This window comes from Myxocyprinus asiaticus, chromosome 34 (genome assembly GCF_019703515.2).
Source record: "Myxocyprinus asiaticus isolate MX2 ecotype Aquarium Trade chromosome 34, UBuf_Myxa_2, whole genome shotgun sequence".
Lineage (NCBI taxonomy): Eukaryota > Metazoa > Chordata > Actinopteri > Cypriniformes > Catostomidae > Myxocyprinus > Myxocyprinus asiaticus.
The window spans coordinates 42,925,893-42,953,000 of NC_059377.1; the positions used below are offsets into that span (position 1 = coordinate 42,925,893).

At 37.8% G+C, this 27,108-nt stretch overlaps 1 protein-coding gene across 4 annotated transcripts in view; it reads left to right on the forward strand.

Moving 5' to 3' along the window:
• Positions 1 to 27,108, forward strand: part of LOC127425091 (FH1/FH2 domain-containing protein 3-like) — an 81,321-nt gene that overhangs the window by 38,511 nt on the left and 15,702 nt on the right. For 2 of the 4 annotated variants that reach the window (XM_051670738.1, XM_051670737.1), the window contains exons 4-18: positions 5,366 to 5,433; positions 5,593 to 5,698; positions 7,356 to 7,450; positions 7,657 to 7,768; positions 7,973 to 8,067; positions 9,134 to 9,277; positions 9,476 to 9,699; positions 11,277 to 11,369; positions 14,012 to 14,347; positions 14,708 to 14,761; positions 16,481 to 16,615; positions 16,715 to 16,765; positions 18,959 to 19,140; positions 23,131 to 23,475; positions 25,472 to 26,367. In XM_051670738.1, coding sequence (XP_051526698.1) covers positions 5,366 to 5,433; positions 5,593 to 5,698; positions 7,356 to 7,450; positions 7,657 to 7,768; positions 7,973 to 8,067; positions 9,134 to 9,277; positions 9,476 to 9,699; positions 11,277 to 11,369; positions 14,012 to 14,347; positions 14,708 to 14,761; positions 16,481 to 16,615; positions 16,715 to 16,765; positions 18,959 to 19,140; positions 23,131 to 23,475; positions 25,472 to 26,367 — 2,936 coding nt within the window. The remainder of the gene's footprint in view (positions 1 to 5,365; positions 5,434 to 5,592; positions 5,699 to 7,355; positions 7,451 to 7,656; positions 7,769 to 7,972; positions 8,068 to 9,133; positions 9,278 to 9,475; positions 9,700 to 11,276; positions 11,370 to 14,011; positions 14,348 to 14,707; positions 14,762 to 16,480; positions 16,616 to 16,714; positions 16,766 to 18,958; positions 19,141 to 23,130; positions 23,476 to 25,471; positions 26,368 to 27,108) is intronic. The other 2 variants (XM_051670739.1, XM_051670740.1) reach the window with 2 other exon arrangements.

Genomic DNA, 27,108 nt, shown 5'->3' on the forward strand with positions numbered 1-27,108 from the left:
TATGTTGTTACTATTAATCAAACAAGAATATTGAAAAGAAAGCCACTGACTGATCTTTATTTATGTGTTTTTATTAGTTTACTTAATACTTAGGCTACTTCTTTATTATTATGACAATTTACCAGAATAATTAAAAACATGGAAGCAATGTTTACTTAATTGAGAAACAGGCAAAATGCCATTGTTTTAATTTAATATGTTAATATGTACATTAATATTAAAGTTTTTAAATAAAGGAGTGTGTTCAATAGCATACTGGAATATATACTGTATATATATATATATATATATATATATATATATATATATATATATAATAAATGGAATATTTACTTTTGAATCACATTCATTATTAATGGCAGAGCTCTACTATTGAATTTTACTAGTAAGAATTCCAATTAGAGAGCTATTTAATTGCATTTTCACTAATACAATTCCAACTAGAGAGCACTACAATTGCATTTTTACTAGAAAATCTATTGCAGAGCTCTCTAATTGAAATATTACTAATGCTGGGAGCATTAAAAGTTAAATCGGCTTGCCATACTGTAGTTTTAAAGGCTTTATAGCTGAATGAAGCTATCTGTGTGTGTGTTCAGATTACGCTGGTCTGAGATTAACGACTGCACGAGGTCACGTCGTTTATCTGATTAGAGATGCACTGCGAACGTGCAAAACTGCTGGATTACATGCATAGGAATGAATGCATACAGTGCAGGAAAACAGTCAAAAATACACAACCACACACATGCAAGAACAGTGAGAGTGCAGAACTGTTAACAAACAGCTGTCATGCACTTTTGCATTTCATGCGCACATAGCGGTGCAGATACTACCTGTCACACTACACAGGGAGAGAGAGAGAGAGAGAGAGAGAGAGCGAGTGAGTATGTGAGCTGGGCTTTAATTATAGATCAGGTCTGTATATGATGCTCTTTACAGGAAGAAATGTGATCTGTATGAAAGCTGAGATTTAAACGGCTCACAGAAGGAAGTTGATTCGTTAGAGGCAGGAAACACAGTTTAACTGTTAATTGTGTGAACGCACTTCAGATCAGTTTGAGCTGCACTCACAGATTAAACTCTGAGCTCTTTACTCCAAAAATACAAAAATGACTGTAAAAGACCATTACTGAACTTATGAAAGAAGCAATGCTTCCCTCACACAGAAACAAACACACACAAATACAGTGGCGGAGCTAGGGGGTGAAGCCATGGACTGAAGCCTGGCCATCCCATTGGCCATCCCACTCGCAATTGTTTTGGGCACAAGACTTAACATGTACTGCCCGAAAAGTGTGTGTGCATGTTGTGCTCATGTGTGTTTGTGTGCACGTGTATGCATGTTGTGCTTGTGTGTTTGCGTGTTGTGTGTGTGCTGTGCAGGTGTGTGTGCGTGTTGTGCTCATGTGTGTTTGTGCGCGCGTGTATGCATGTTGTGCTTGTGTGTATCAGTGTATTTGTGTGTGTGTTTGCGTGTTGTGTGTGTGCTGTGCAGGTGTGTGCGCGTGTTGTGCTCATGTGTGTTTGTGTGCGCGTGTATGCATGTTGTGTTTGTGTGTATCAGTGTATTTGTGTGTGTTTGCGTGTTGTGCTCATGTGTGATTGTGTGCGCGTATAAGCATGTTGAACTTGTGTGTATCAGTGTATTTGTGTGTGTGATTGTGTGTTGTGTGTGTGCTGTGCGGGTGTGTGCGCGTGTTGTGCTCATGTGTGTTTGTGTGCGTGTGTATGCATGTTGTGCTTGTGTGTATCAGTGTATTTGTGTGTGTGTTTGCGTGTTGTGTGTGTGCTGTGCGGGTGTGGGCGCGTGTTGTGCTCATGTGTGTTTGTGTGCGCGTGTATGCATGTTGTGCTTGTGTGTATCAGTGTATTTGTGTGTGTGTTTGCGTGTTGTGTGTGTGCTGTGCGGGTGTGTGCGCGTGTTGTGCTCATGTGTGTTTGTGTGCGCGTGTATGCATGTTGTGCTTGTGTGTATCAGTGTATTTGTGTGTGTGTTTGCGTGTTGTGTGTGTGCTGTGCAGGTGTGTGCGCGTGTTGTGCTCATGTGTGTTTGTGTGCGCGTGTATGCATGTTGTGTTTGTGTGTATCAGTGTATTTGTGTGTGTGTTTGCGTGTTGTGTGTGTGCGTGCAGTGTGCGGTGTGTATGTGTGTTTGTGTGCGCGTATAAGCATGTTGAACTTGTGTGTATCAGTGTATTTGTGTGTGTGATTGTGTGTTGTGTGTGTGCTGTGCGGGTGTGTGCGCGTGTTGTGCTCATGTGTGTTTGTGTGCGTGTGTATGCATGTTGTGCTTGTGTGTATCAGTGTATTTGTGTGTGTTTGCGTGCGTGTGTGCGCGTGTTGTGCTCATGTGTGTTTGCGTGTGCGTGTGTGCTGTGCGGGTGTGTGCGCGTGTTGTGCTCATGTGTGTTTGTGTGCGCGTGTATGCATGTTGTGCTTGTGTGTATCAGTGTATTTGTGTGTGTGTTTGCGTGTTGTGTGTGTGCTGTGCGGGTGTGTGCGCGTGTTGTGCTCATGTGTGTTTGTGTGCGCGTGTATGCATGTTGTGCTTGTGTGTATCAGTGTATTTGTGTGTGTGTTTGCGTGTTGTGTGTGTGCTGTGCGTGTGTGTGCGCGTGTTGTGCTCATGTGTGTTTGTGTGCGCGTGTATGCATGTTGTGCTTGTGTGTATCAGTGTATTTGTGTGTGTGTTTGCGTGCGTGTGTGCGCGTGTTGTGCTCATGTGTGTTTGCGTGTTGTGTGTGTGCTGTGCGGGTGTGTGCGCGTGTTGTGCTCATGTGTGTTTGTGTGCGTGTGTATGCATGTTGTGCTTGTGTGTATCAGTGTATTTGTGTGTGTGTTTGCGTGTTGTGTGTGTGCTGTGCGTGTGTGTGCACGTGTTGTGCTCGTGTGTGCGCGTGTATGCATGTTGTGCTTGTGTGTATCAGTGTATTTGTGTGTGTTTGCGTGTTGTGTGTGTGCGGGTGCGTGCGCGTGTTGTGCTCATGTGTGTTTGTGTGCGCGTGTATGCATGTTGTGCTTGTGTGTATCAGTGTATTTGTGTGTGTTTGCTTGTTGTGTGTGTGCTGTGCAGGTGTGTGTGCGTGTTGTGCTCATGTGTGTTTGTGTGCACGTGTATGCATGTTGTGCTTGTGTGTATCAGTGTATTTGTGCGTGTTGTTTGTGTGTGTGCGTGTTGTGTGTGTGTGTGTGTAAATGTCAAGACTTGTGAATCAGCCTATATCTGATACCTGATGTGCTTGTATCTTCACGGTGTTATCAAATAAAGTATTAATGTGTCAGTAAACACGTTACAGAATAAGTGTTCCTAATAAACAGCATGTTAATAACTGACTGTTTGAAGTGTAAATCTAACATGCCCTATGCAGAACAATCTTCAGCACATCAGGATTAATTAGCAGATGTTGATTGATTGATCGATCACTCGCTGCTGTGTAAGTGGAGCGTGATGTTCTGTGCCGATGTTGATCTCTGAACTAATCTGAACTCAACATGATCTAGTCGTTTCATAGCAGTTCTATAGAAGATTATAAGTGTTTCGTAACAGCAGTGCCCTTCATTTGTTAGTGTGAATGAGTTTTCTACATGTTTTATGTTTGAATGTACAGTATAGTAACTTTCACACATGACGTTCTTAATGGAAAAATAAAGTCACATGACTGTGTTTCCCTACATCAGCATAGAAGATCAGAAATATCTGAATAATGTGTGTGTGTTGTAGGATAATAATGATTGATGTTTTATTCTCTCTCTTGGCATTTTCATCAGAACATTCCAGCAGTTTCTACTCTGTTTCCATCTGCTCATGAAGTGTTCATGAAGATATTGTGAAACTACATCGGCTCAAATTACAACATAATTATTATTTAAAATAGATCAGATCCAGTCAAACTGCTCTTTAGAACAAGTATACATTACACTTAAGCTACCAACTGAAACTAGTTAACTACATTGCAGCTATTTAAGAAGAAAATGTCCTTACTGTAATTGATTTTAAATTCAGAGAAGTATTTATCTAGCACAAAAACATTCGTTTGAACATATACATTTACACTAAATAGAATAAAAAATAAAATAAAAACCCACCTAAAAACACTAAAAATGTTAAAATTGAGTCAAAGAGAAGAACGGTGACATTTAACTCATTATGTCGATATAAAAAAAGACCTAAAATGTTACACTAGTACTTCTGTGCAGGGACTCAAATGAATCAACGAATCATTTTTTGAACCGTTTCATTCACATGAACCATCTAAATGAACTAATTCAGTTTCAGTTTCAAAGTACAGTAACACTTTCTACTAAGCCCATATTTATAATGCATTATAAATGCATTCATAATCTCTCATGATACACGTTATAATAAGTTATAACTTCTCATATATAATTATAACTACAGTTATTACACATTATAAGAGTTCCCGTATTCATAGTTATACTTTAGAGTATAATCAGAATCAGAATGAGCTTTATTGCCAAGAACTGGAGTGGTGGTGGCGTAGTGGACTAAAGCACAGAACTGGTCATCATAAGGTTGCTGGTTCAGTCCCCACAGTCACCTCCAGGTTGCTCCAGGGGGATTGTCCCTGTAATAAGTGCACTGTAAGTCGCTTTGGATAAAAGCGACTGCCAAATGCATAAATGTAAATGTACTATAAATGTTCTAAGGAATTTGTCTTGGTGACAGAAGCTTCCAGTGCAAGAGAATGCAACGTATATACATATAGTGACAAAAAAATATAAGATATAACAATATATAAAATAGCACAATAATGTTGTATGAATATTTTATATACAGATATCAGGGATGAATTACCTACCGGGCCAATGGGGCCAGTGCCCAGGGGCCCTTGACTGCCCGGGGGGGGGGAAAGCCCTGGGCTTTAAGGTTGCGCGATCCAGTTCGGTGATCCCCCCGCTCAAAAACCCATCAACAATGAAAACGAACCCCCTCCCAACCACTTTTGGGCCAGTTGCTATGTAAAAAAATGGTGGGAGGGGAGGGGGGCCCTTGGAGATAATTGGCCCCGGGGCCTTTTCAAGTCATAATCCGTCCCTTACAGATATACAGTTATGTGCAGGTGATGTATTGATGAAGAGGTAGGATATGTTAAAGAATATAAACTTCCTGTTGCTCATACGAGACATTGGACAGTGTGCAAAACAACGATGAAATTAAAGTGATGTAGCTTTTAATGAACAACTGCTTGTTGAAAAAGTTTCTGGAAATATGAGTCTTTTTCTCAGGAGAAACATCTGAGAAACTCTCATTCTCCATTGAGCCTCATTGCTGTGTGGGAGAAACAAATGAGATTTTAAAGAGAAGTTTCTTTTCAACTCAAAATGATCTGTCTGTCTCTAGAGAAGCTGTATAATTCAAATGGACGTGACCTGAGGAGGGCACTGTTTTCTCTCAAGCAGATATTCCAGGTAAACAAACACACTGTTGTATGTAGCTGTAGGACGTTCACAGCAGGTCCTGTGGCAGCGGTGTGTTTCCGTAACATTCATTACAATGTAATAACTGAAACTGGCTTCACTTTTGGGGTCACAAAAGTATTGACTTTGAACTGCTGTTTCACACTGTAGGATGATAAAGATCTGGTTCATGAGTTTGTGATGGCGGAGGGTCTCACCTGTCTGATAAAGGTCGGCTCAGAAGCAGATCAGAATTATCAGAACTACATCCTCAGAGGTGCGTTATTACTGCTGTGAGACTTTATTACACTTCAGATTAAACATCCGTGTGAATTACTCAATCAAAATACTGGCTATCAATAGAACAGCATGACTGTGATCGTACAGCTCTATTAAAGCAGTCATATCTGCAGTATTATTTATTCATTTTGATCCTGGAATTAATTTGACAGTAAACCTACATTAACTTTAATCCTACTTAAAAATGTAAATTAAAATTAAAATTTCAGTACAATTCACAGCTAAAGCTGTCCAGGGGAATCACTAATGTGTATGTTTCTAAATGTTTAGATTTAGATTGAAAAATTTAATATTTATTAGATTTGATCATTTTAAGAGTTACATTTATATTTACATTTACATATTTAACATTTTGATTGATTTGGAAAAAATGTATTTAATAGTTTCATTTTTTATTTAATTATACATTTAATTATTTTAAGATTTACATTTATAACAGTTATATTTATGTAGTAGATTTAGATTAAAAATGTAAATATTTAAAAGATTTTATTAAACAATATCGATTATTTTAAGATTTACATGTATACGATTCACATTTTGATTTACATGGAAAACATAGATTTAATAATGTATTTATTTTAAATATTTATTAGAAATTTTATTTTTAAGATTTTAATTTATATGGAAATTTTAGATTTAATATTTTTTTTTTATATTAGAAATTAAATTATTTTAGGATTTATATTTATATGTACGTGCATATGCAAGATTTACATTTAGATTTATAAAGTAGATTTAGATTAAACAATTTAAATATTTAATTGATTTTATTAAAAAATATATTTTCTATTTTAAGTTTTTTCATTATTTTAAGATTTTGGTTTATATGCAAAATTTAGTTTTAATGTATTATTAATGTTTTCAAATATTTATTCGATTTAATATCTATTATTTTAAGATTTACATTTATATGTTAAACATTTTGATTTATATAAATATAATATATAAAACTTAAATGTAATATATTTTTTTTAAATATTTATTAGACATTTTATTTTTAAGATTTTTATATTTACATATTTAACACTTTGATTTAAATGGAATATTTAGATTTAGTTATTTCATTAGTTTATTAACATTATTTTAAGATATACATTTATATTTGAACATTTACATTTTTATGGAAGATTTAGATTTAATAATTAAATTATTTACAAAATGTATTAAGACATTTTATTATGTGAAGATGTACATTTATATTTACATTTACAGGTCAATGATGTATTATATATTTTTATTGATTTTGGCCCTGGATTTATCTTCACAGTAAACCTACTGTACATTAACTTTAATATTACTTAAAAACTTACTTAAAAAGTACATTTCAGTTAAACCTGCAATGGGAGAGATTTACATTTCTGAAATGACAGCGCTTGTTTGATGGATTGGGAAAAATGCAATAAAACTATTAAATTGATGAAATATTAAAGATATTATATTGAACTGAGACTGAAAGATGCCCCTATCTTCAGCATCGCCATATTGTTTCCCATCATCTGACCATATAGTTTGGGCAGAACAGCGGCATCTTTCCATAAACTTTTATCAGAACATGTCGTCGTTTTCGTAATAAAATGTCTTTCTTATTGGGCAATGAATTTTTCTAGCTAAATCACTGTTTCTCTCTGTAGCTTTAGGTCAGATTATGCTGTATGTGGATGGGATGAACGGGGTCATAGGTCACCCTGAGACCTTAGAGTGGCTGTATGTGCTGATTGGCTCAAAGGTAACAAATCAAACGATATATTCATGATGTATAGGCATACCTGTGATATGTTACTTCGTCTAAAACTATTTTAAACTGCATTTTGCTCTTTTATCATGAATATGCATGCAGCATACAGCAAATGTGAACTAGTGAAGGAGATAAAGTGATTGAAAACTGGTGGATCTATATTATACACTTGCCTTGATGCATTCGTTCTGTTTTAGTTTCGTCTGGTGGTGAAGACGGCCCTGAAACTGCTGCTCGTGTTTGTGGAATATTCCGAGTCTAACGCAGTTTTACTGATTCAAGCCATCAACAGTGTGGACACAAAGAGAGGTACAAACACACACATTGACTTGGAATACTTCCATTCTATTCATACTATTTCTGCAGCATATATAGTGTATACTGCGAATGTGAACTTTCAACATTTGTCAAAAAGTGCATACAAGAGAGCACAAAATTAGATTAACGATGGCAAATAACTGTATTCAGTGTATTCCACTCCAAACGCAGTTTCTGATGCTATGTTTTGTTTAGGTTGTAAGCTGTGGTCAAACGCTATAGAGATTCTGGCAGAAAAGGACGGAGTGGACACAGAACTGTTGGTGTATGTGATGACACTCATTAATAAGGTCAGAAACACTCACTAATGCTAATCTAAATGAGGTCATTACATAAAGCTAATTATAATGGCTAGAGACTTAACCTAGCCCTAAAAAAACTTTTTGCCTTTTTTTTTTTTTTTTTAAATAAAAAAATATTATTCCATTTATGTATTGATCAGTTTTTCAGATTTTTCCAATAGTTTTTATCAGATTTAGCTCATTTCTCGGGATAGCTTTGTTCCCAGAAAACTAAATCTTCCATGTAAATGTTAAATATGTAAATATAAATCTTAATTATACAATTTCTAATAAATATTTTTTTTTAATTAAACGATTAATATAAATCTTCCATGTAAATGTTAAATATGTAAATGTAAATATAAATGTATATCTTAATAAGATTTAAAATAAATATTACAACATTTATTTAATTATTAAATCTAAATGTTTCATATAAGTTGAAATGTTAAATATGTAAATTAAAATCTTAATATAATTTTTTTAACAAATATTTAAAAAAATAATATAATTATTAAACCAACATTTTCCATATAAATCAAAATGTTAAATATATAAATATAAATCTTAATAAGGTTGCTTATCAGTATTTAAAAAATAATTATAAAATCAACATTTTGTTGAAATGTTAAATATGTAAATCTTAATACAATTTCTATTACAAAAATAGTATAATGTTTTTATATAAACCGAAATGTTAAATATGTAAATTTTAATAAGTTTTCCAATAACTATTTAAAAAATAATTTAATTATTAAATCTAAATTTTCCATATAAATCATAATATTAAATATATTCATCTAAATTTAAACGTTTACAAAATTATTTCTAATAAATTATTAAATGATTAAATCTAAATTTTCCATATAAATCATAATGTTGATAATGTAAATGTAAATCTAAAATGTTTTTAGGGATAGTTTTTTTCTAGGGATACTAGTCGTTTGGGATGTTTTAGTGTTTGGGAACAACACTGTCCCCAGAAATGGGCTAAATCTGACATAAACTCTTGCTGACGTCCTCAGTTGGAAAAATGATCAATAAATAAATTAAATACAATCTCTCTCTTCATCAGACACTGGCAGCTCTGCCCGATCAGGACTCGTTCTATGATATGGTGGATGTTCTGGAGGAGCAGGAGATGGAGTCTGTGTCCCGCAGGTATCTGGGTCGCAAGGGAACCGATCTGGATCTTCTGGAGCAGCTCAACATCTATGAGGTCTGACATCACCGTTAATGCTCAGACTGATATCACAGAGAGTTTCAGAAACATTTTACAACCTTTTAGATCAAATAATGAGGATTTATTTGAAATGTGGGCATTCATATGTTAATGATCTCATGATGATGTAATTGTAAAGATTAAGAACAAGTTGTTTTTGCAGTCTAGTTTTAAAAATGTCCTTCTGACTGTCAGGCGACTCTTCGTCATGAAGATGGTGATGAGGACAGTTTACCACCGTCTTCCGGTCGTCAAGAGAGACGTGGGTCCAGTGTCGGCGGAGGAGAGAGGCGGGGCTTAGAAAGACGTCGCAGCCGCAGACATTCACTGGCCAGATCAGACCACGCCTCCCCGCTCAGTCCCGCCTCCCCACACCGTACAAACTTCCAGCAGTTTAATGGACAGGAACTCAACGAAAGGTGAGAGAAATATGTTCTTAATTAAACATGAATGCCACTGTCACCTTTGACCTTGACCTTCAGACAAATGCACATTGAGACTGAACTCATAAAGTCATAAACACTGGTACAATCACAGTGAATCACTAATTGTATGTTGCTTTTAAATATTTATTAGAAATTGTATTAAGATTTACTTACATTTACATATTTAACATTTCGTCTTAAATGGAACATTTGAATTAAATTATTTTCTAAATATTTATTAGAAATCTTATTATCAAGATTTATATTTATATTTACATTTACAAATGTAACATTTCGATTTAATAACTTTATTTTATTTTTTTTATATAATCAGAAGACATTTTTACTTTTAAGAATTACATTTGTATTTCCATTTACATCTTTAACATTTAGATTATATGGAAGATTTAGATTTAATAATTAAATGTTTTAATATTTATCAGACATTTAATTATTTTGCATTTATATTTACAGTTACATAAATATATAAGATTTACATTTATATTTAACAGTTATTTATAAGAGTTCGATTTAATAATTTATTTTTTAAAACATTTATTAGAATTTTTATTATTGAGATTTACATTTACATATTTAAAATTGTAATTTATATGAAATATTTTAATTTCATAATTTGATTTTTTTATGTTATTAATAGACATTTTATTACTTTAAGATTTACATTTATTTATTTTATTTTTTTTAACATTTACATATTTAACATTTGGATTTATATGGAAGATTTAGATTTAGACATTTTTTTTTACTACACATTAAATGTCTAAATATTTAATTAAACTGTTTCAAACTGAGTTTTGTAACTTTTTTAATTTTACATTCAGGACCCCCGTAGCTCCGAACACGTGAACTTAATTTCAGCAGTTCCTGACAACAGGATATCCTCAATATGTTGTCAATGTTTTGTTAATAATTTTGCTCCAGAGCACATGTAATGCATGAGTCGAAATGTCTCCCAGTGATGTAAGTCTTTATTCTGTCTGATGTTAATCAGGTAGATCTCACCAGAAACAGCAGATCAGATGACCCAAAAACATTTATTCAGTCATGACTGCTCGAATACCAAGAAGAAGCAAAGAATATTTAAATGATTTCCACATCAGTATCGTGTTATTAGGAGCATCCGAGCTCCATTGGATCAATATTTCAGCTGGATTGGGTCATGTGTTCAGCTGTGGTCTGTCACTGGATATCTAATAAAACACCGAGCACATGTAACCTGGAACAGCTCACACGTTTTAAACACTGAACCATCGCTCATGATAACTGCTACAAACACTGTGTGGATATATACACCAACACTGACTGCCTTAATGTACATCATCCATAATGTACATATCCATGTATTTAATCTAATATCTCTCTTTTTATCTGTCTTTTTCTATCTTTAAGGCCAGAAACATACTTGTGCAAGTACTTAAATGTATGAAATCGAGCTTGTGTAGCTAGAATGCAGAATATGTTTTGGGCCTGAAGCTTTCAATCGCTCTCTTTTGCTCTGTGGTTGTGCTTTGTTTTTGTTGCATGATTGGTTTTTGTCGTACTCGCTGCAGAGAGGAAGATGAGGATGACTCTCCACTCACAGAGTCTAATGATGATGATGATGATGATGAGGGGGAAATGAATCCTTCATCAGGTGTCATCAGGTATTCTAGTGCAGATCCCCTCACCTGCACATCCTGAGATCCATCAGTGCTGATTCAGCAGTTTCTAAAATTGCGTCTCCATGAGTATTCTTTTCCTGAGCTCCTCTCAAAGTGTCTGTTTGACCTTTAAGCTCAGATTTCATGCTCCGCAGCTTTACCTCCTGGCTGGATCTCCCTTTGTCTGCTCAAACCACCCTTTATAACTAGATTTACCTGTAACCACTGGTTAGGAATGTTCTGGAAGCTTTTAGAATGACCTTCACTCTGACCTCAACTCCATCCCAACAGAAGAAACCTGCAGTTACTCACAGCAGGTTCCTTAAGTGCTTTAGAACCTACTAAACTAGATCAGTGTGTTCTATACTGTGGAATACTAACTTCTAAATGCCATTGTCAAGGGAAGTCCTTCACCGGTCAGATTTGACCACTAATGGACCCCTAAACGACTCCGAAAGATCTTTTTTGGTATTCTATTTTTGGGGTATTCTGTGCCTAATTACAAATAGAAGCTAGAAATGGTCAAAAGAAATATTTAGTGGTTTTTAGGCTACATCCACATTAATCCAGATAAATTTGACAACAGCATTTTCATTTTTCATTTTCAAAAATATCCCAAAAAGTTTATCATCCACACTGAAACGTCTGAAAATGCTTAAATCCTCTTACTGCAAAAAACGGTTTAAAAGTGTACCCCTGCGTTATTTCCATGTCCTCACGTTCTGCCGCCAGACACCAATTCCGAGTACACTTCTAGTCGCCTTTTACAGAATGCAATGTGAAGGTTGTGCAAAGTAATGTTTATCTTCTCTTACAAAATGTCTAGAGTTCTAAAAAAACTTGCCGAAAATTTGCCACTTATTATTTTCAGATGCAAATGAGCTTGCGATTCGCAGCAAATGTTTGCCAGAAGTTTGCAGCTCTTCACCTGTAGTGGTGAACCTGTAGCAAACCTTTGACGACAATGAAGAGTTTGCCCCAAAGCTCATTTGCACGTGAAAATAACGAGTGGAATAAATTTGCAGCAAGTGTGCCAAAACTCTCGATTTTTATAAGGGAATTTAACAATGCTATCAAAGTGGATAGCAGGCACAACAACGCCAATACAACATGAGCCGCCATCTTGATTGTTTTGGGTCGAATAGATCACATGACTGCATCCCATGATAACAAATACATCATCGTTTTCAAATATCTCCGTTTATCCAGTCCACACTACAACGTAAAGACGGCATTTTCAAATGTATCCACTTGGGAGAGCGATTTCGAAAAGCTGAGTTTTCACTGGACAAAAATGCCGTCTCAGTGTTGACGGAAGGCCAAAAAGTAGTGAAAATAATGCGTTTTCAAACAAAAACAAATGAGTGGGGATGTGGCCTTAGTTAGCTTATATTAGCAAGCTAACAATTTAGCCTTCCAAGTCTTTATTTTTTTGGGATTTTCCCCTTTTTCACCCAATTTGGAATGCCCAATTCCCAATGCGCTCTAAGTCCTTGTGGTCATGTAGTGATTTGCCTCAGTCCGGGTGGTGGAGGACAAATCCCAGTTGCCTCCGCGTCTGAGACCGTCAATCCGTGCATCTTATCACATGGCTTATTGAGCGTGTGATATAAGCCACGTGATAAGATGCGCGGGTTGACTGTCTCAGACGCGGAGGCAACTGAGATTCGTCCTCCACCACCCGGACTGAGGCAAATCACTACATGACCACAAGGACTTAGAGCGCATTGGGAATTGGGCATTCCAAATTGGGAGAAAAAGGGGAAAAATCCCCAAAAAACAAAAAAAACAAAAAAAGAACAAACCAAAATATATATTATTATGAGGTTACCCCATGTGACTCTACCCTCCCTAGCAACCAGGCCAATTTGGTTGCTTAGGAGACCTGGCTGGAGTCACTCAGCACACCCTGTGATCTCCAGGGGTGGTAGTCAGTGTCTTTACCACTCAGCTACCCAGGCCCCAGCCTTCTAAGTCTTGATTTTAATAAAAATGATAATAATAAATGTAACATATCATAACCAGTACAGTATAGTAACGGATTACATGTAACCTGGATTACATAGAGTACAAACCCAAATTCTTTGTAACTAAATACTTGTAATTAGATTACAGTTACTTTTTTATGGATTACATGATTACATATTAATAAGGCAAAGGCAGGAAATTGTTCGTAATTTATTGATCCCTTTAATTATTCTTCTTTTTAAATACATGATATACATTCGGTAAGTCTTCGACTTTTTTTGAATAGATGAGGGTTTGGGGGTGAAATTGCACACACAGAGCTGACACTAGCCACCAGCCATAAATACACTGAAGATTGAGCGGTAATCCACACATTAATGCCGAACCGATTGTATCAGTGCAGTAAAATTAGTTTTACTGTAGTTTCGCATATTGCTTTTGTACTCACCTTCAAAAATTACTTTTGTGACAACTTTTGAGACGTTGATTCACGAATATAACTGGTCTGATCTGTTACCAGATCATAATGTGATAACTAACAACAGTAAAGTGTGAAAGGCTTTTTGATAAGGCAATACAAACAGCTTTTCTTGGCACTGTTTGAACGATCGTAAATTACCCCCCAAAAAATGCTGTTTATTGCATCCAAACTGCCCTTTGCTGCCCCCTGTCTTCAGTGCACCTGACGATAAATCAGACAACTTCGACAAACACACAGAAAGCTTCACAAAGACGGCTCGCACAAAAGAGGACGAGCGAGAGGAAGAGGAGAAGAGGAGGAACTCATCAAACTCAGCCCCGCTCACTCCTGACTCCACCCAACCATCACTCCTAGCCACTCTGCTCGCACAACGCAAGTCCTCCATCAGCGTGCCGCCAACCAATGAGGTCAGCCCGCCTCTGCGCGGCTCTGCTCAACCGTGCGACTGCTTGCCATACCTCCCTCACTCGCCGTTCTTCCTCTTCTCTTATGATGTGGAGGAGGAGGAGAAACCAGTGGAGAAGAGCAGCAGGTAGATGCTTATCCATGTATACCATGAAGCACCGGTCTCTAAAGCATGTTCATCTGGATTGAACCACATCACAATCTGCACGTCCTCACGTTTGTGTCTCAACCCAACGGAGTGACACTTTCACACCTTCTGAAAGTTTTCTTTTTTCTCACTTTACGGATGTCTGTTGCTCACGTATACAACTAACTGAAAAGAAGGAAATCTTGTTTGAATGGTCACCAAACTATTTTGTTTTTCACTCTGAATGTCCCTTACAGCTCTGCGTAAGTTTGCCTCACATATTGCGATGCCACCTCTTCTACCTGATTTTGTTGTCGTATCGAAGTTAAAATTACATTTCTCTCTCTGTGTGTCACTCAGGTCATTTTCGGCTATTAGTGCTCCATCTACACCAACCAAACAACAAAGTGACAGGTGAGTTTCATGAACCCCTTAAACTGAGCGTGGATGTGGCCAGGAATGTGTAGTAAGTTTAAGCTTGAAATTTAAAGGTCCCTGGATACATATACAGTGGCAAGAAAAAGTATGTGAACCCTTTGGAATTAGCTGGTTTTCTGCATTAATTGGTCATATATTATGATCTCATCTTCATCATAGTCACAAGTATAGACAAACACAATGTGCTTAAGATAACAACACACAAACAATTATAATCTTTCATGCCTTAATTGAATACATCCCATTAAACATTCACAGTGCTGTGGAAAAAGTAAGTGAACCCTTGGATTTAATAACTGGATGATCCTCCTTTGGCAGCAATAACCTCAATGTTTTCGTTGGAAAGCTGTGGCTTCCTTCATGGTGTCCTGCCATGAATACCATGCCTGTTTAATGTTTTCCGTAAAGTAGACTCATGAACAGAGAGGTTAACCAGTTCCAATGATTCCTTCACATATTTCGCTGTTTCGGAAGGAAATTGGTACTTTAATTCACCAAAGTGGCATTCAAGTGATCACAAAGTATAGTCAGGACATTACTGATGTAAAAAACAGCACCATCACTATTTGAATAAAGTCATTTTTGATCAAATCTAGACAGCAGCCATCACTCCAACACCTTATCCTTGAGTAATCATGCTAAATTGATCATTCGGTACTAGAAAATCACTTGCCATTATATCAAACACAGTTGAAAGCTATTTGGTTCATTAAATGAAGCTTAACATTGTCTTTGTGTTTGTTTTTGAGTTGCCACAGTATGCAATAGACTGGCATGTCTTAAGGTCAATATTAGATCAAAAATGGCAAAAAGAAACAGCTTTCTCTAGAAACTCGTCAGTCAATCATTGTTTTGAGGAATGAAGGCTATACAATGCTTGAAATTGCCAAAAAACTGAAGATTTCATACAAAGGTGTACACTACAGTCTTCAAAGACAAAGGACAACTGGCTCTAACAAGGACAGAAAGAGATGTGGAAGACCAGATGTACAACTAAACAAGAGGATAAGTACATCAGAGTCTCTAGTTTGAGAAATAGACGCCTCACATGTCCTCAGCTGACAGCTTCATTGAATTCTACCCGCTCAACACCAGTTTCATGTACAACAGTAAAGAGAAGACTCAGGGGTGCAGGCCTTATGGGAAGAATTGCAAAGAAAAAGCCACTTTTGAAACAGAAAAACAAAAAGAAAAGGTTAGAGTGGGCAAAGAAACACAGACATTGAACAACAGATAATTGGAAAAGAGTGTTATGGATCTTAACCCCATTGAGCTTTTGTGGGATCAGCTAGACTGTAAGGTGCGTGAGAAGTGCCCGACAAGACAGACACATCTATGGCAAGTGCTACAGGAAGTGTGGGGTGAAATGTCACCTGAGTATCTGGACAAACTGACAGCTAGAATAACAAGGATCTGCAAAGCTGTCATTGCTGCACATGGAGGATTTTTTGATGAGAACTCTTTGAAGTAGTTTAAGAAGTTCTGAACATTTATTTCAAATTGTAATAGTAATTTTTCACATTATTAATGTCCTGACTATACATTGTGATCAATTGAATGCCACTTTGGTGAATAAAATTACCAATTTCTTTCCATAAGAGCAAAATCTGTACATTATTCCAAACTTTTGGCCGCCAGTGTATATATACACATTTATTTATAGAAAGATCGATAGATATACTCTCTCTTTGTCAGACCTGCTCTGGGCGGTCTTCTCTCATCTTCGTACCGGCAGCATCAGGAATCTCTCGCAGCAGAAAGAGAGAGGCGACGGGTCGAGCGAGAAGAGCGACTGCAACGGATAGAGAGAGAGGAGAGAAATCGACAAAGGTTTAACACAACAACCATTCATTATAATTACACACAAGATCATCTACTGTGGCACATAACTACAACTTCACCCTCCTCTGTGTGTGTGTCTGTGTGTAGTCGAGACTATGTGGCAAACATGGAGGAGGCGAGACATGCTCGTGAAGAAAGGTGAGTATTTTCATCCTTAACTACTCATTGTACAAATTAATATTTGATTTGATGATGGGTGATATTATACATCTATATAATTGTGTCTGCTTTTTTTCACTTCACACTAGCAAACTCCAATGTCGAATTTTACATGATTAGAGTGAAATCAGCCATCAACACATTAAAATGTACAGTCGAAAACAAGAAGTGTTTAGTGCTTTTGAAAACTGTCGCAGAGAAAGAGTTTGGTGTTTGACTTGGTAAAAATTAAGCCTGATTTTATCTGCTTCCCATATCAGCCTAATCAGACCAATGACGAAGATTTAGAAAAACATTCAAAAAGCCTAGCACTAAAAGCTCGATGTTTGAAGGTTTTACAGGCCAAACAGACAAACAAAAATAAAGATAGATAGATAGATAGATAGATAGAAAGCTTAAAGGAATAGTTCACCCAGAAATGAAAAATTCAGTCATTGTTTACTCACCCCTGTGTTGCTATAACCCTATGCGACTTCCTTTCTTTTTCTGAACACAAAGGGGGAAATTGTGAATAAATGTGCTCAGTGATGTCATACAATGGCAGTTTATGGTGACCACCTCTTCAAGCTTCAAAAGAACACAAAAGTATAATTCAGAAGTCTAATAAATTATTCCATGAGACTCATGATTGTTATAAAAGCATACGATAAGATTTGATGAGAAACAAACTGAAATCTAATGTATTATTTAGTGAAAATGTTCACTGATCGTTGATCTCCTGTGTGTGTTCATGATAGGACACGAGAGCAACAGTTCACGCAGCCCCCTCGAGACATTGGGCGTTCAACTGAAAACACGTTTTGTTTATCTAAAAACAGGTCCTCCACAGCGATAGTGACAACAGAACACAACACAGCTGCACACAAAACAGAGAACAGAACTTACTAAACATGTCTGAAGAGTTTATAGTCGAAGAATTGATGCATTTCTGTGCCCAGCCTTTTTTTTTTTTTTTTTTTGTGAAAGTTTTTGGACTGGTGCCAGTTCACAGCGGACGGAGTTACCCGCGTGATGCCAAAAATAGAAAACAAGCGATAGATAGAATGTCCCGTTGCTCGTCACTGCTGGTTAGGACAAAAACTCTGATTACTATAGAAAATATACCTTTTATCATGTGTCGTTTGCCGTCAGGTTAGGACACGGTGTGACTATGGCTGCCTGTAGCTCCTCTATGTTTCTGTTTGATTTCCGAGTACTCAGTTAAAAAAAATAAGGCTGGGCATAGAAATGCATCAATTCTTGGACTACAATTATTATAATTAAATGTCTCAGAAAGAGCTATGAAACCTTGCGAATTCGCTGAACTTGTGTTTTATAAAAGTGAAGTTTTGGGGTTGTTTTTAGAGTCTATAGTTTTTAACAGCTGCAGTATGATCTCAAGGTGTTGTTGGTGGTTGAGAGAGAGAGAAACCGGTCCTGAATTATAATAATTTAATTGTTTTCAGGTTCTAAATGTGGCTGACCTGCCAAATATTCCTGTTGTTTTCCTGAAACAATTCCCGTTTCAGCCCTTTTCAGAATAAATCTTCTGCTTCTATCAGTATCACTCTAACGCTCTCCAAAACTGAGATATTTTGGCCTGTTTTTTGTGACGCAATTGGTGTTGGAGGGGATCAATTCACAACATAAATGATGCCGTTTTCATTAAATTGAATGGTTTTGATACAAATATGATTGATCTAGTGTGAATGGGAACATTTTATCATTCGTTTTGAATAAATACATTTATTCTTGCAAAGCACTTAATATCAGATTTATGTATTAAGTGCACTTAATCAGATGTTGTGGATACAAATGTCGGGTTGTATAGTGTTAAATAATGTGTTTGTGTAATGACTGATGTCACATCTTGAACAGGTTTACACTGATTTCCCTCCTTAAACCTTTTTTCCTCAAAGACAAACACATTTGTTTCTTTATCTTGCTCCCAAACATTCCTCTCCTGCATGATCGGACACTATGCTAGACCAAAAGCAAAGATACAGCTGAGCTTAAGTTGAGAAAACTAGAGAAACCAGAGAAAACAAGCATGAAACAGAGAGAGAGAGAGAGAGATTTCTGCATTTGTTTACATTGTTTTCACTGGGCTCTTTTACAGGTCACGAAACCAGAGAATTTGTGGCTGTTTTACTAATTTACCAACTGCTCTCTCTCTCTCTCCCTCTCTCTCAGGTTTAAGACGGTGGAGAGACTAGCCGCGGAAGAGTTTGAGAGAGATCGTGTGCGTTCAGCACCTCGCGGTCTCAGCCTCACTCTCAGTTCCTCTGACACCTGTCAGTCATCCCGCAGTGCCACACCCTCATCACAGGATGACCAGGACACGCCTGTTACATCGTACCCATCCTCTGAACCAGGTAAACTCACCTGACAGACATTTAGGACAGTATTTATGGACACAGTTATTTGCTAAACTGAATGTCGTCATGGTGACAACTTAGAAAAGTTTTCAATGATCAAATCTTGAGTTGTAGAGCTTTTAAAATCAGATGTCCTGTTTTTGATTCACGTGAACGGAGATGTGATGGTAAAGATTTTTATTTCCTTTTACATAATGGTCATAAATGTTCAGGCAGACGTTGATGTGTTTCACAGTACAGAGGTGTGTTATGAATTTTGCACATGTTCAGCACACTAAAGGATTAAACGTGCTACATGTGGCATTTGGGTTTTACGTTTTCTACGTTTTATATCTGTAAGAAACACTGACTTGCTATGAATGAAAGAGGCTCTTATTCTGAGTTGTTATAGACGTTTAATATGAAATACTGCAGGAGAAACAATTTTATTTAAACATTGTACAAGTAGTGAAAGTTATATATACACATTATAAATAGACACATTTACATATTTCTATTGACATATATTTGGGTGTTTCTTTAACTTCAGGTACTTTCAGCACTTTTGATTTCTAGAAAGTCTCTTTAAACCATTTTCTAGTATTTTATTTGTCTACTAATAATGTCTAACAGTGAACGTAAATGCATTTCAGGAGATTTATGTCATTTCCAGCACATCTCAAATTCTGTATTGAGTTTAATTGAATTCTGTGCAGGAAATGACGCTGATGGAAATGACATTTTTAACCTTTTTCAAATAAAATGACTGACTCCTGACGTCTTGCTATAAGACTAATTTCATACAGTAGATAACATTTTATGCATCCTAAATACATTTAAATCATATTTTCACTCTTTTTTGCACAATTTCACAAAATCTCAGCTTGATTGGAAATGATGGCCAATAAAAATATATATTTCATATTTCATCTCAAGCTCTTCACTCACACTTTTGTCCACTTGTTCAACAAGTACACTAACTTTTGAACAAACTTTATTAGGGGCAAAATTGTTTGGTGTGCTGGAAATGACACCACAAATATTACTAGAGATCATTTTCACACATTATATATTAAAATGGTTTATGATTATTTCACTCTTTGTTTAGATGATCATAGTTATGTAATAATTTGTATTGTTATAATGTACATTCACTCTTAAAAATAAAGGTCCCAAAAAGGGTTTCGCAGCGATGCCATAGAAGATCCATGTTTGGTTCCCCAAAGAACCATTTAGATAAAGGTTCTTAAAAGAACCATTTTGAAGAACTCTTTCTAGTTTAAAGAACCTTTTGTGCAATGGGAAGTTTCCATGTAGGTTAAAGTTTCTTCATGGAACCATACATGCTGATAAACAACCTTTATTTTTTGTTTTTGCTTTAAATTTTAATTTTTTTTATCCCCTTTTCTCCCAATTTGGAATGCCCAATTCCCACTACTTAGTAGGTCCTCGTGGTGGCACGGTTACTCACCTCAATCCGGGTGGCGGAGGACAAGTCTCAGTTGCCTCCGCTTCTGAGACCGTCAATCCGTGCATCTTATCACGTGACTCGTTGTGCATGACACCACGGAGACTCACAGCATGTGGAGGCTCATGCTGCTCTCCACGATCCACACACAACTTACCACACGCCCCATTGAGAGCGAGAACCACTAATCACGACCACGAGGAGGTTACCCCATGTGACTCTACCCTCCCTAGCAACCGGGCCAATTTGGTTGCTTAGGAGACCTGGCTGGAGTCACTCAGTGCATCCTGGATTCAAACTTGTGACTCCAGGGGTGATAGTCAGCATCAATACTCGCTGAGCTACCCAGGCCCCCACAACCTTTATTTTTAAGAGTGTAGTTTAATATTGAAAGTCTATAAAGATGAAGAGGTAAAAAGATGCCAGTTCAGTTTAAATGAGATCTTCATATAACAACAAAAAAGCTTTAGATGTTTACTGTAGCACACTTGGGAAGATTTGGATTTTTAAAGGTTATAAATGTCCAAAATTATATGAATTATTACATGTTTTCAGGTTGTGGGCAATATCTTTGAGCTCGCGTGACAGAACTTGTTTGTGAAGAGAGTAAAAACAACCGTTCTGAAGTCAGTGCGTCTGTGTTTAACTGTTTAAATGGACACAGTCATGAGCAGTGATACTGTGACCTCTCGGTCACCTCACACACACACACACACATGCTCTGAAACAAGCTGTGTTATTGCAGTCTAATGTGTGTGTTTCGTTCAGTGTTGACACAAACAGGTTTGTTTCCTGTTCACAGCCTCTCTCTGATTGGTTGAGCAGACGGAGCCACAGAGACCCTTACAGAGCCAATCATCTACAGGAAATTATACATGCAGAAATACTCTAGCACAGATGTTGTGTACTCTTAAAATGAAGGTTCTTCAATGGTAAAAAAAAAAACAGTCTTCTTATAAAGAACCATTTGCCACTGTATATGGTTCTTTGTAGATGTAAGAAAGTTCTTGATGCCCCATTAAAGGTTCTTCATATCAGTGTTTTGGTTTCAGAGTTCTTTAAAGAACCAAGAACTTTGTCTCAGATGTTTCTCTTTAACATCTTTTGGAGAAATAAAAATAGATGATATACAGTAAGCAATTACAATGCATGTGGATTGTAGCGCTCAGATTAGAGGTAGACCGATATATCGGTTTTACGATTAATCGGTGCCAATAGTTGCTTTTAAGGACTATCGTTTATCAGCAAAAATCTATATTGATAGTTGCTATTAGTTTTTTCATAATTTTGTCATTTCAAAATAAGAGTCCGTGGTGTGTGTCGGGCTTGTTTATTCTAAAAAGTCCCACGTTATACACCATATAATTTTTTTCTGGTTTTTATCCGGATTGTGGTTAAACAATTAACTGCATGTGGGATTAATTTTGGACTCTTTGTCATTGCCCACCATAGTAAGACAAAAAAAAAGAATTTTTTGAGATTCTGTAAATCGGTTTTAAAAACTATCGGCCGATTCATCGGTTATCGGCCTTTCCCACCAATGAAAGGGTAAGTGGTAGTTCTAGCAGGAAGACTCTGGATCCTTAAGCTTTCATTCAATCAGGCATCTCATCCAATCACAATACAGCCCCCGCTTTATAAGCCTACACACCTGTCTTTATTGTTCGCATACTTCCGTTGTTTTCATCCCCCTCCACCCCATCTCAACAAGTTTAGGTCCCGTCCTAGGCGGGGGGTAATCTCCGCGTCCGGCAGGATCTGACGGTTCAAGCAAGTATCCGAGCGCTGAACCGTAGGATGGGGCTTGAGCCAAATATTATAAGTTTCTAAATTCATAATAATTCCAATCATCCAGAGTCTTTTCTGATAGAACCTTAGTTATCAGTATCTGCAAAATCGGTCAACCTCTAGCAGAGATCATTTGATGAGAATGGTTTGAGTTTATATTGAGATTTTGACTTTTGATCGCAGACTTTGTGCTCTTGGAGCACAGTTTAGACATTGTTGAGATTTGTTCTATTACTCTGGAGGATTACTCTGGGTATTCCCTAAGGAGAAACATTGGAGAAGCTTCAGAAGTCTCCATTTGCTCGCCATTTAATCTAGGAGAAACACATTAGACATTAAAGAGATCTCCATTTGTGATTTTTCTTTTCTTATGGGTGGATTTTTTGGGTGGTCTTTGAGTGTGTGCTTCTCCGTCATAACTGGAAAAAACTATAGTCCTTGTCTGTGATGAGGAGGAGGGCGTGAGCAGGCCATGAGGACGCACGCCTGGCGTTGAATCGTCCTAATCAGCCGGGAGGGGGATAAAGACGAGCCGGAGATGCCAGTTGGAGAGAGTGAAACACACGCGGCCGCTCTGTGTGTGTGTTTATGTTGCTGTGAACTGTTTAAATTTGAGTTTGAAATTAAAGTTCTGTTGATTGTTCACTCCGGTTCCCGCTTCCTCCCTGGTAGGGAAGGCAGAGTCTCCCACATCAACTTTTACATAAATTGGTATTTACTTTCTTTTTTTGTTTTTACGACCTTTTCCACAGACACCAATGATCTAGAACTGGACATGGGGGCCACTCTAGAACCTGAGGAGAAAGTGCCAGAACCCAGAGAAGAACTGGAAGAGGAACAGGAAGAAGAACAGGAAGAGGAAGTGGAGGGGATAAGTGCTGAACAGGAAGTGGGTGGGGCTGAGGAGCAGGTTGCAGAGGATGAGGAGGAGCCTGAACGGGAAGTTCCTGATGGAGAAGCAGAAGACAGTGGGATCTTGAGTGATAAAGAACGACAGAATGAAGAAGTGAATGAGAAAGACAACTGCTCTGCATCCAGTATATCATCTGCCAGTAGTACACTAGAGAGGGAAGATCGACTCGGAAGCAGTGAGACCGGTGAGAAGCCACTGCGGCCCCTTAGATAAAATTCAATACATAAATAAGAATTTACTTTATTTAACCATTTTTATATTGTGACATTATTTTAATGACATTTAAGCAAAATTACTCCATGAAACTCCTCAGAAACTCTATAATGTGTCTGGAATTTTCCTTTGAGTTTGGTTGTAATTCCCATTATTTTAAATCACGATTCTCAATAGATTCTTATTACTGTAACACAGTCATTTTTTAAAATTAAAATCAGCATTTGTTGCATTACAGAAATGAGAATTTGGGGGAAAACATTTCGACCTGTTGGAATATGTTCTTGATCATTTTTCTAAGATTCAACCATGTACAAAATAAAAACTAAATTGTAGTTTTTGTTCATTTAAAAATGTTTTAAAATAATTAGCATTGTTGATGTAACACGTTAATTTAATGCGATTAATTAAATAAAAAATAAGGCGTAAAAAAATGTAGGTAATTAATCATGCCCCCAGACCGCACATAAATTCCATAATAAAAGTATGTATTTTCCTACCATAGGAGCAATTCAAGCTTGAAATACATGTGTTTTTACGAGCTGCGTCGTCAGTAGGGGGCAGTCAGTGCGCCTCAACATGCATCACAGCCTCAGAATAAGAGCCATTCATACAGTGTGCGTTATTGACAGCTGGATGAAGCACAACAGAATACAGGGATTTCAAGATGTGATTTTCAAATTTTCAACTACTTTTAACTTGATACAGCGTCCTAGAAATGCAGCGTTTATGACGCTGAAAACCAATGAAACTTCTAAAACAGACGGAACGTGAGTACGCGTCCTGTGAGATCAGGACAGACTGACGAACTCAATGCAAAATGGATTGTTGTCGACTGTTTGTTTATGTTCAATAATATGGGACTAAGGTATACTAAGTTTTTGCGTGTTCCGGATTGAATCGCACCCGGCCGAGCGCCTTGCCTTTCTGAGTATACTTATCTGAACGCGAACGAATAGGAACGAGTTCGACGCATGCACAATACAACTGCTTTGTGCCACTCTTTTAGTACAGTCAACAGGCAGCGTATGGTCAAAAGTCTCGCACTTATGATGACCACATCCGCTGGCCAAGAAAGACTTGGTGGCTGTGCAAAGACTTGGTGGCTGTGCTTGGTGGCTGTGCAAAGACTTGGTGGCTCTGGGTTACTGATCAGAAGGTCGGGGGTTCAAGCCCCAGCACCGCCAAGATGCCACTGTTGGGCCCTTGAGCAAGGCCCTTAACCCTATCTGCTCCAGGGGCGCCGTATCATGGCTGACCCTGCACTCTGACCCCAGCCTAGCTGGGATATGTGAAAAAGAAGAATTTCACCGTATATGTGCAAATGTATAATGTGTGATAAATAAAGAAAATTATTATTAATTATTAATTATGATGATGACATTTGCGTCACACATACTGTGCGCAGAGCGATTAGCAGCACGAACACGCAAAGTATACCTTGGCCTTAAAACAAACAATATATTGACCTCTAAAGTCACTTTTTGTATTGTCTTATCAATGTTTTACTTGTCTGCCACAATAATGCAATTTATTTCAATCTAAATATCTGAATTATTATATTTAACATGGGCCCTACATATTATAATTATTTAAATTATTATATATATTATTATGTATGAGCCAAAGTCAACTCCTGATGACATTCAAGATGGGTGAGTTTTAACTTTACACTCCCTCCAATATAGAAAAATAATTCTAATGGAATAATAAATCAGTGTTAAATGTTATCCAGTGAATTTATCACGTTGTTAAATCTGGTCATGTTTAAAAGTCTTTTCTTATAAGAATTTGGAGTCGTAGCTGGACACCATAAATGGAAGATGTGCTTACGTACATTCATAGAAAACAATGGTTTTTAATTTAAGGAAGTATGTCATCCACCTTCAAGTTTTATCTCGATCTGTGTGAAATGACAGGAATTGAACTTCAGGTAAAATCAGATCCTTCTATCTGTGTTTCTGCAGGTCAGTGGTCTCAAAGCATCAATGCTAATGAACAACGCAGCAAGATCCTCCACAGCAAACTCTTCATGCTGGACATGCTGTACTCACAGAGCAAAAAACCCTCTGAGGAAGACGAGGATGAAGAAGAGCATGCAGAGGTGAAAGATCAAGACGTAAAAGAGAGAGAGCAGGGCGACGATTCGGCCATGTTGACGCAGGACGCGAGTTCACAGGAAGAGAACAGCCGTAAGAGCGATGGAGACAAGAAAGTCGAGAATCAGGGCAACGTACGGGCGTTCGCCGAACGCTTTGGAGATCTGGTGAAGGGTCTCAGCTCTCCACCAATAGAAATGCAGGAAGGTCCAGAGAAACAGTTAGCCCCTCCTCCTCCACCCCCGCAGCCTCCAAAGAAAGAGTCGGACTACATCTGGGACCAGTTGATGGAGAGTCCGCGAGAGCTCCGCATTGGTGACATCAACTTCACAGATCTCGGCGACGAGGATGACCAGGACATCTTGGATTCTGCAAGTCTGCTGAGCTCTGGAGATCTGGCCCCTGCCCCACCCCCTCCACCCCCCTGTCCCTTCAACCTACCCCCACCTCCACCAATGTTCGGCTGTCCTCCTCCGCCTCCCTTGTTCAACATCAGGATGCCTCCACCTCCTCCCTGTTTTTCCACCCCGGCGGTGCCGCCTCCCGGATCGCCCCAGCTGGGTGGAGGAGAACAGCCACTTTTCCAGAAAAGAAAGAAGACCATCAGGTTGTTCTGGAGCGAGGTCCGGCCTGCAGACTGGATCTTCCGGAACCACAAACGCAGCCAAGAGTCACTCTGGTCCAGACTTGAACCTGTCAAACTTGACACAGCAAAATTTGAACATCTGTTTGAGAGCAAATCCAAAGAGATGCCCGTAACCAAGGTGAGATTTTAAACTTGTAGACGTGATGTCTGAACTTTAAAAAAAAAATGGCTTTTGGGGCCTGGGTAGCTCAGTGGTAAAAGACGCTGGCTACCACCCCTGGAGTCGCTAGTTTGAATCCCAGGGCATGCTGAGTGACTCCAGCCTGGTCTCCTAAGTAACCAAATTGGCCCGGTTGCTAGGGAGGGTAGAGTTACATGGGGTAAACTCCTCGTGGTCGCTATAATATGGTTCGTTCTCAGTGGGACACGTGGCGAGTTGAGCGCGGATGCCGCAGTGGATGGCGTGAAGCCTCCACATGCGCTGTCTCTGTGGCAACGTGCTCAACAAGCCATGTGATAAGATGCACGGGTTGATGGTCTCAGACGCAGAGGCAACTGAGATTCATCCTCCGCCACCCGGACTGAGGCGAATCACTACACGACCACGAGAACTTAAAAGTGCAATGGGAATTGGGCATTCCAAATTGGGTGAAAAAAAAACAACAAAAAAACATGGCTTTTCCTGAATAGTTAGTAATAGTGTTTACCAACAATCCTTACAGATCCACATTCTCTCACCAAATGTCACTCGCCAAAAATAAATGCAAGTAAAAAGTTTAGTTGGTTACTATTTTAAGAATGGCAACATAATACATTAAATCTCAATGTCAACTAACCTCATCTTCCATTGATCAGAGAAACGGATAGTCCTGCCCAAACTCACGACATTGCTTGAGGGTTGCTGTGTTGGGTTACTGAC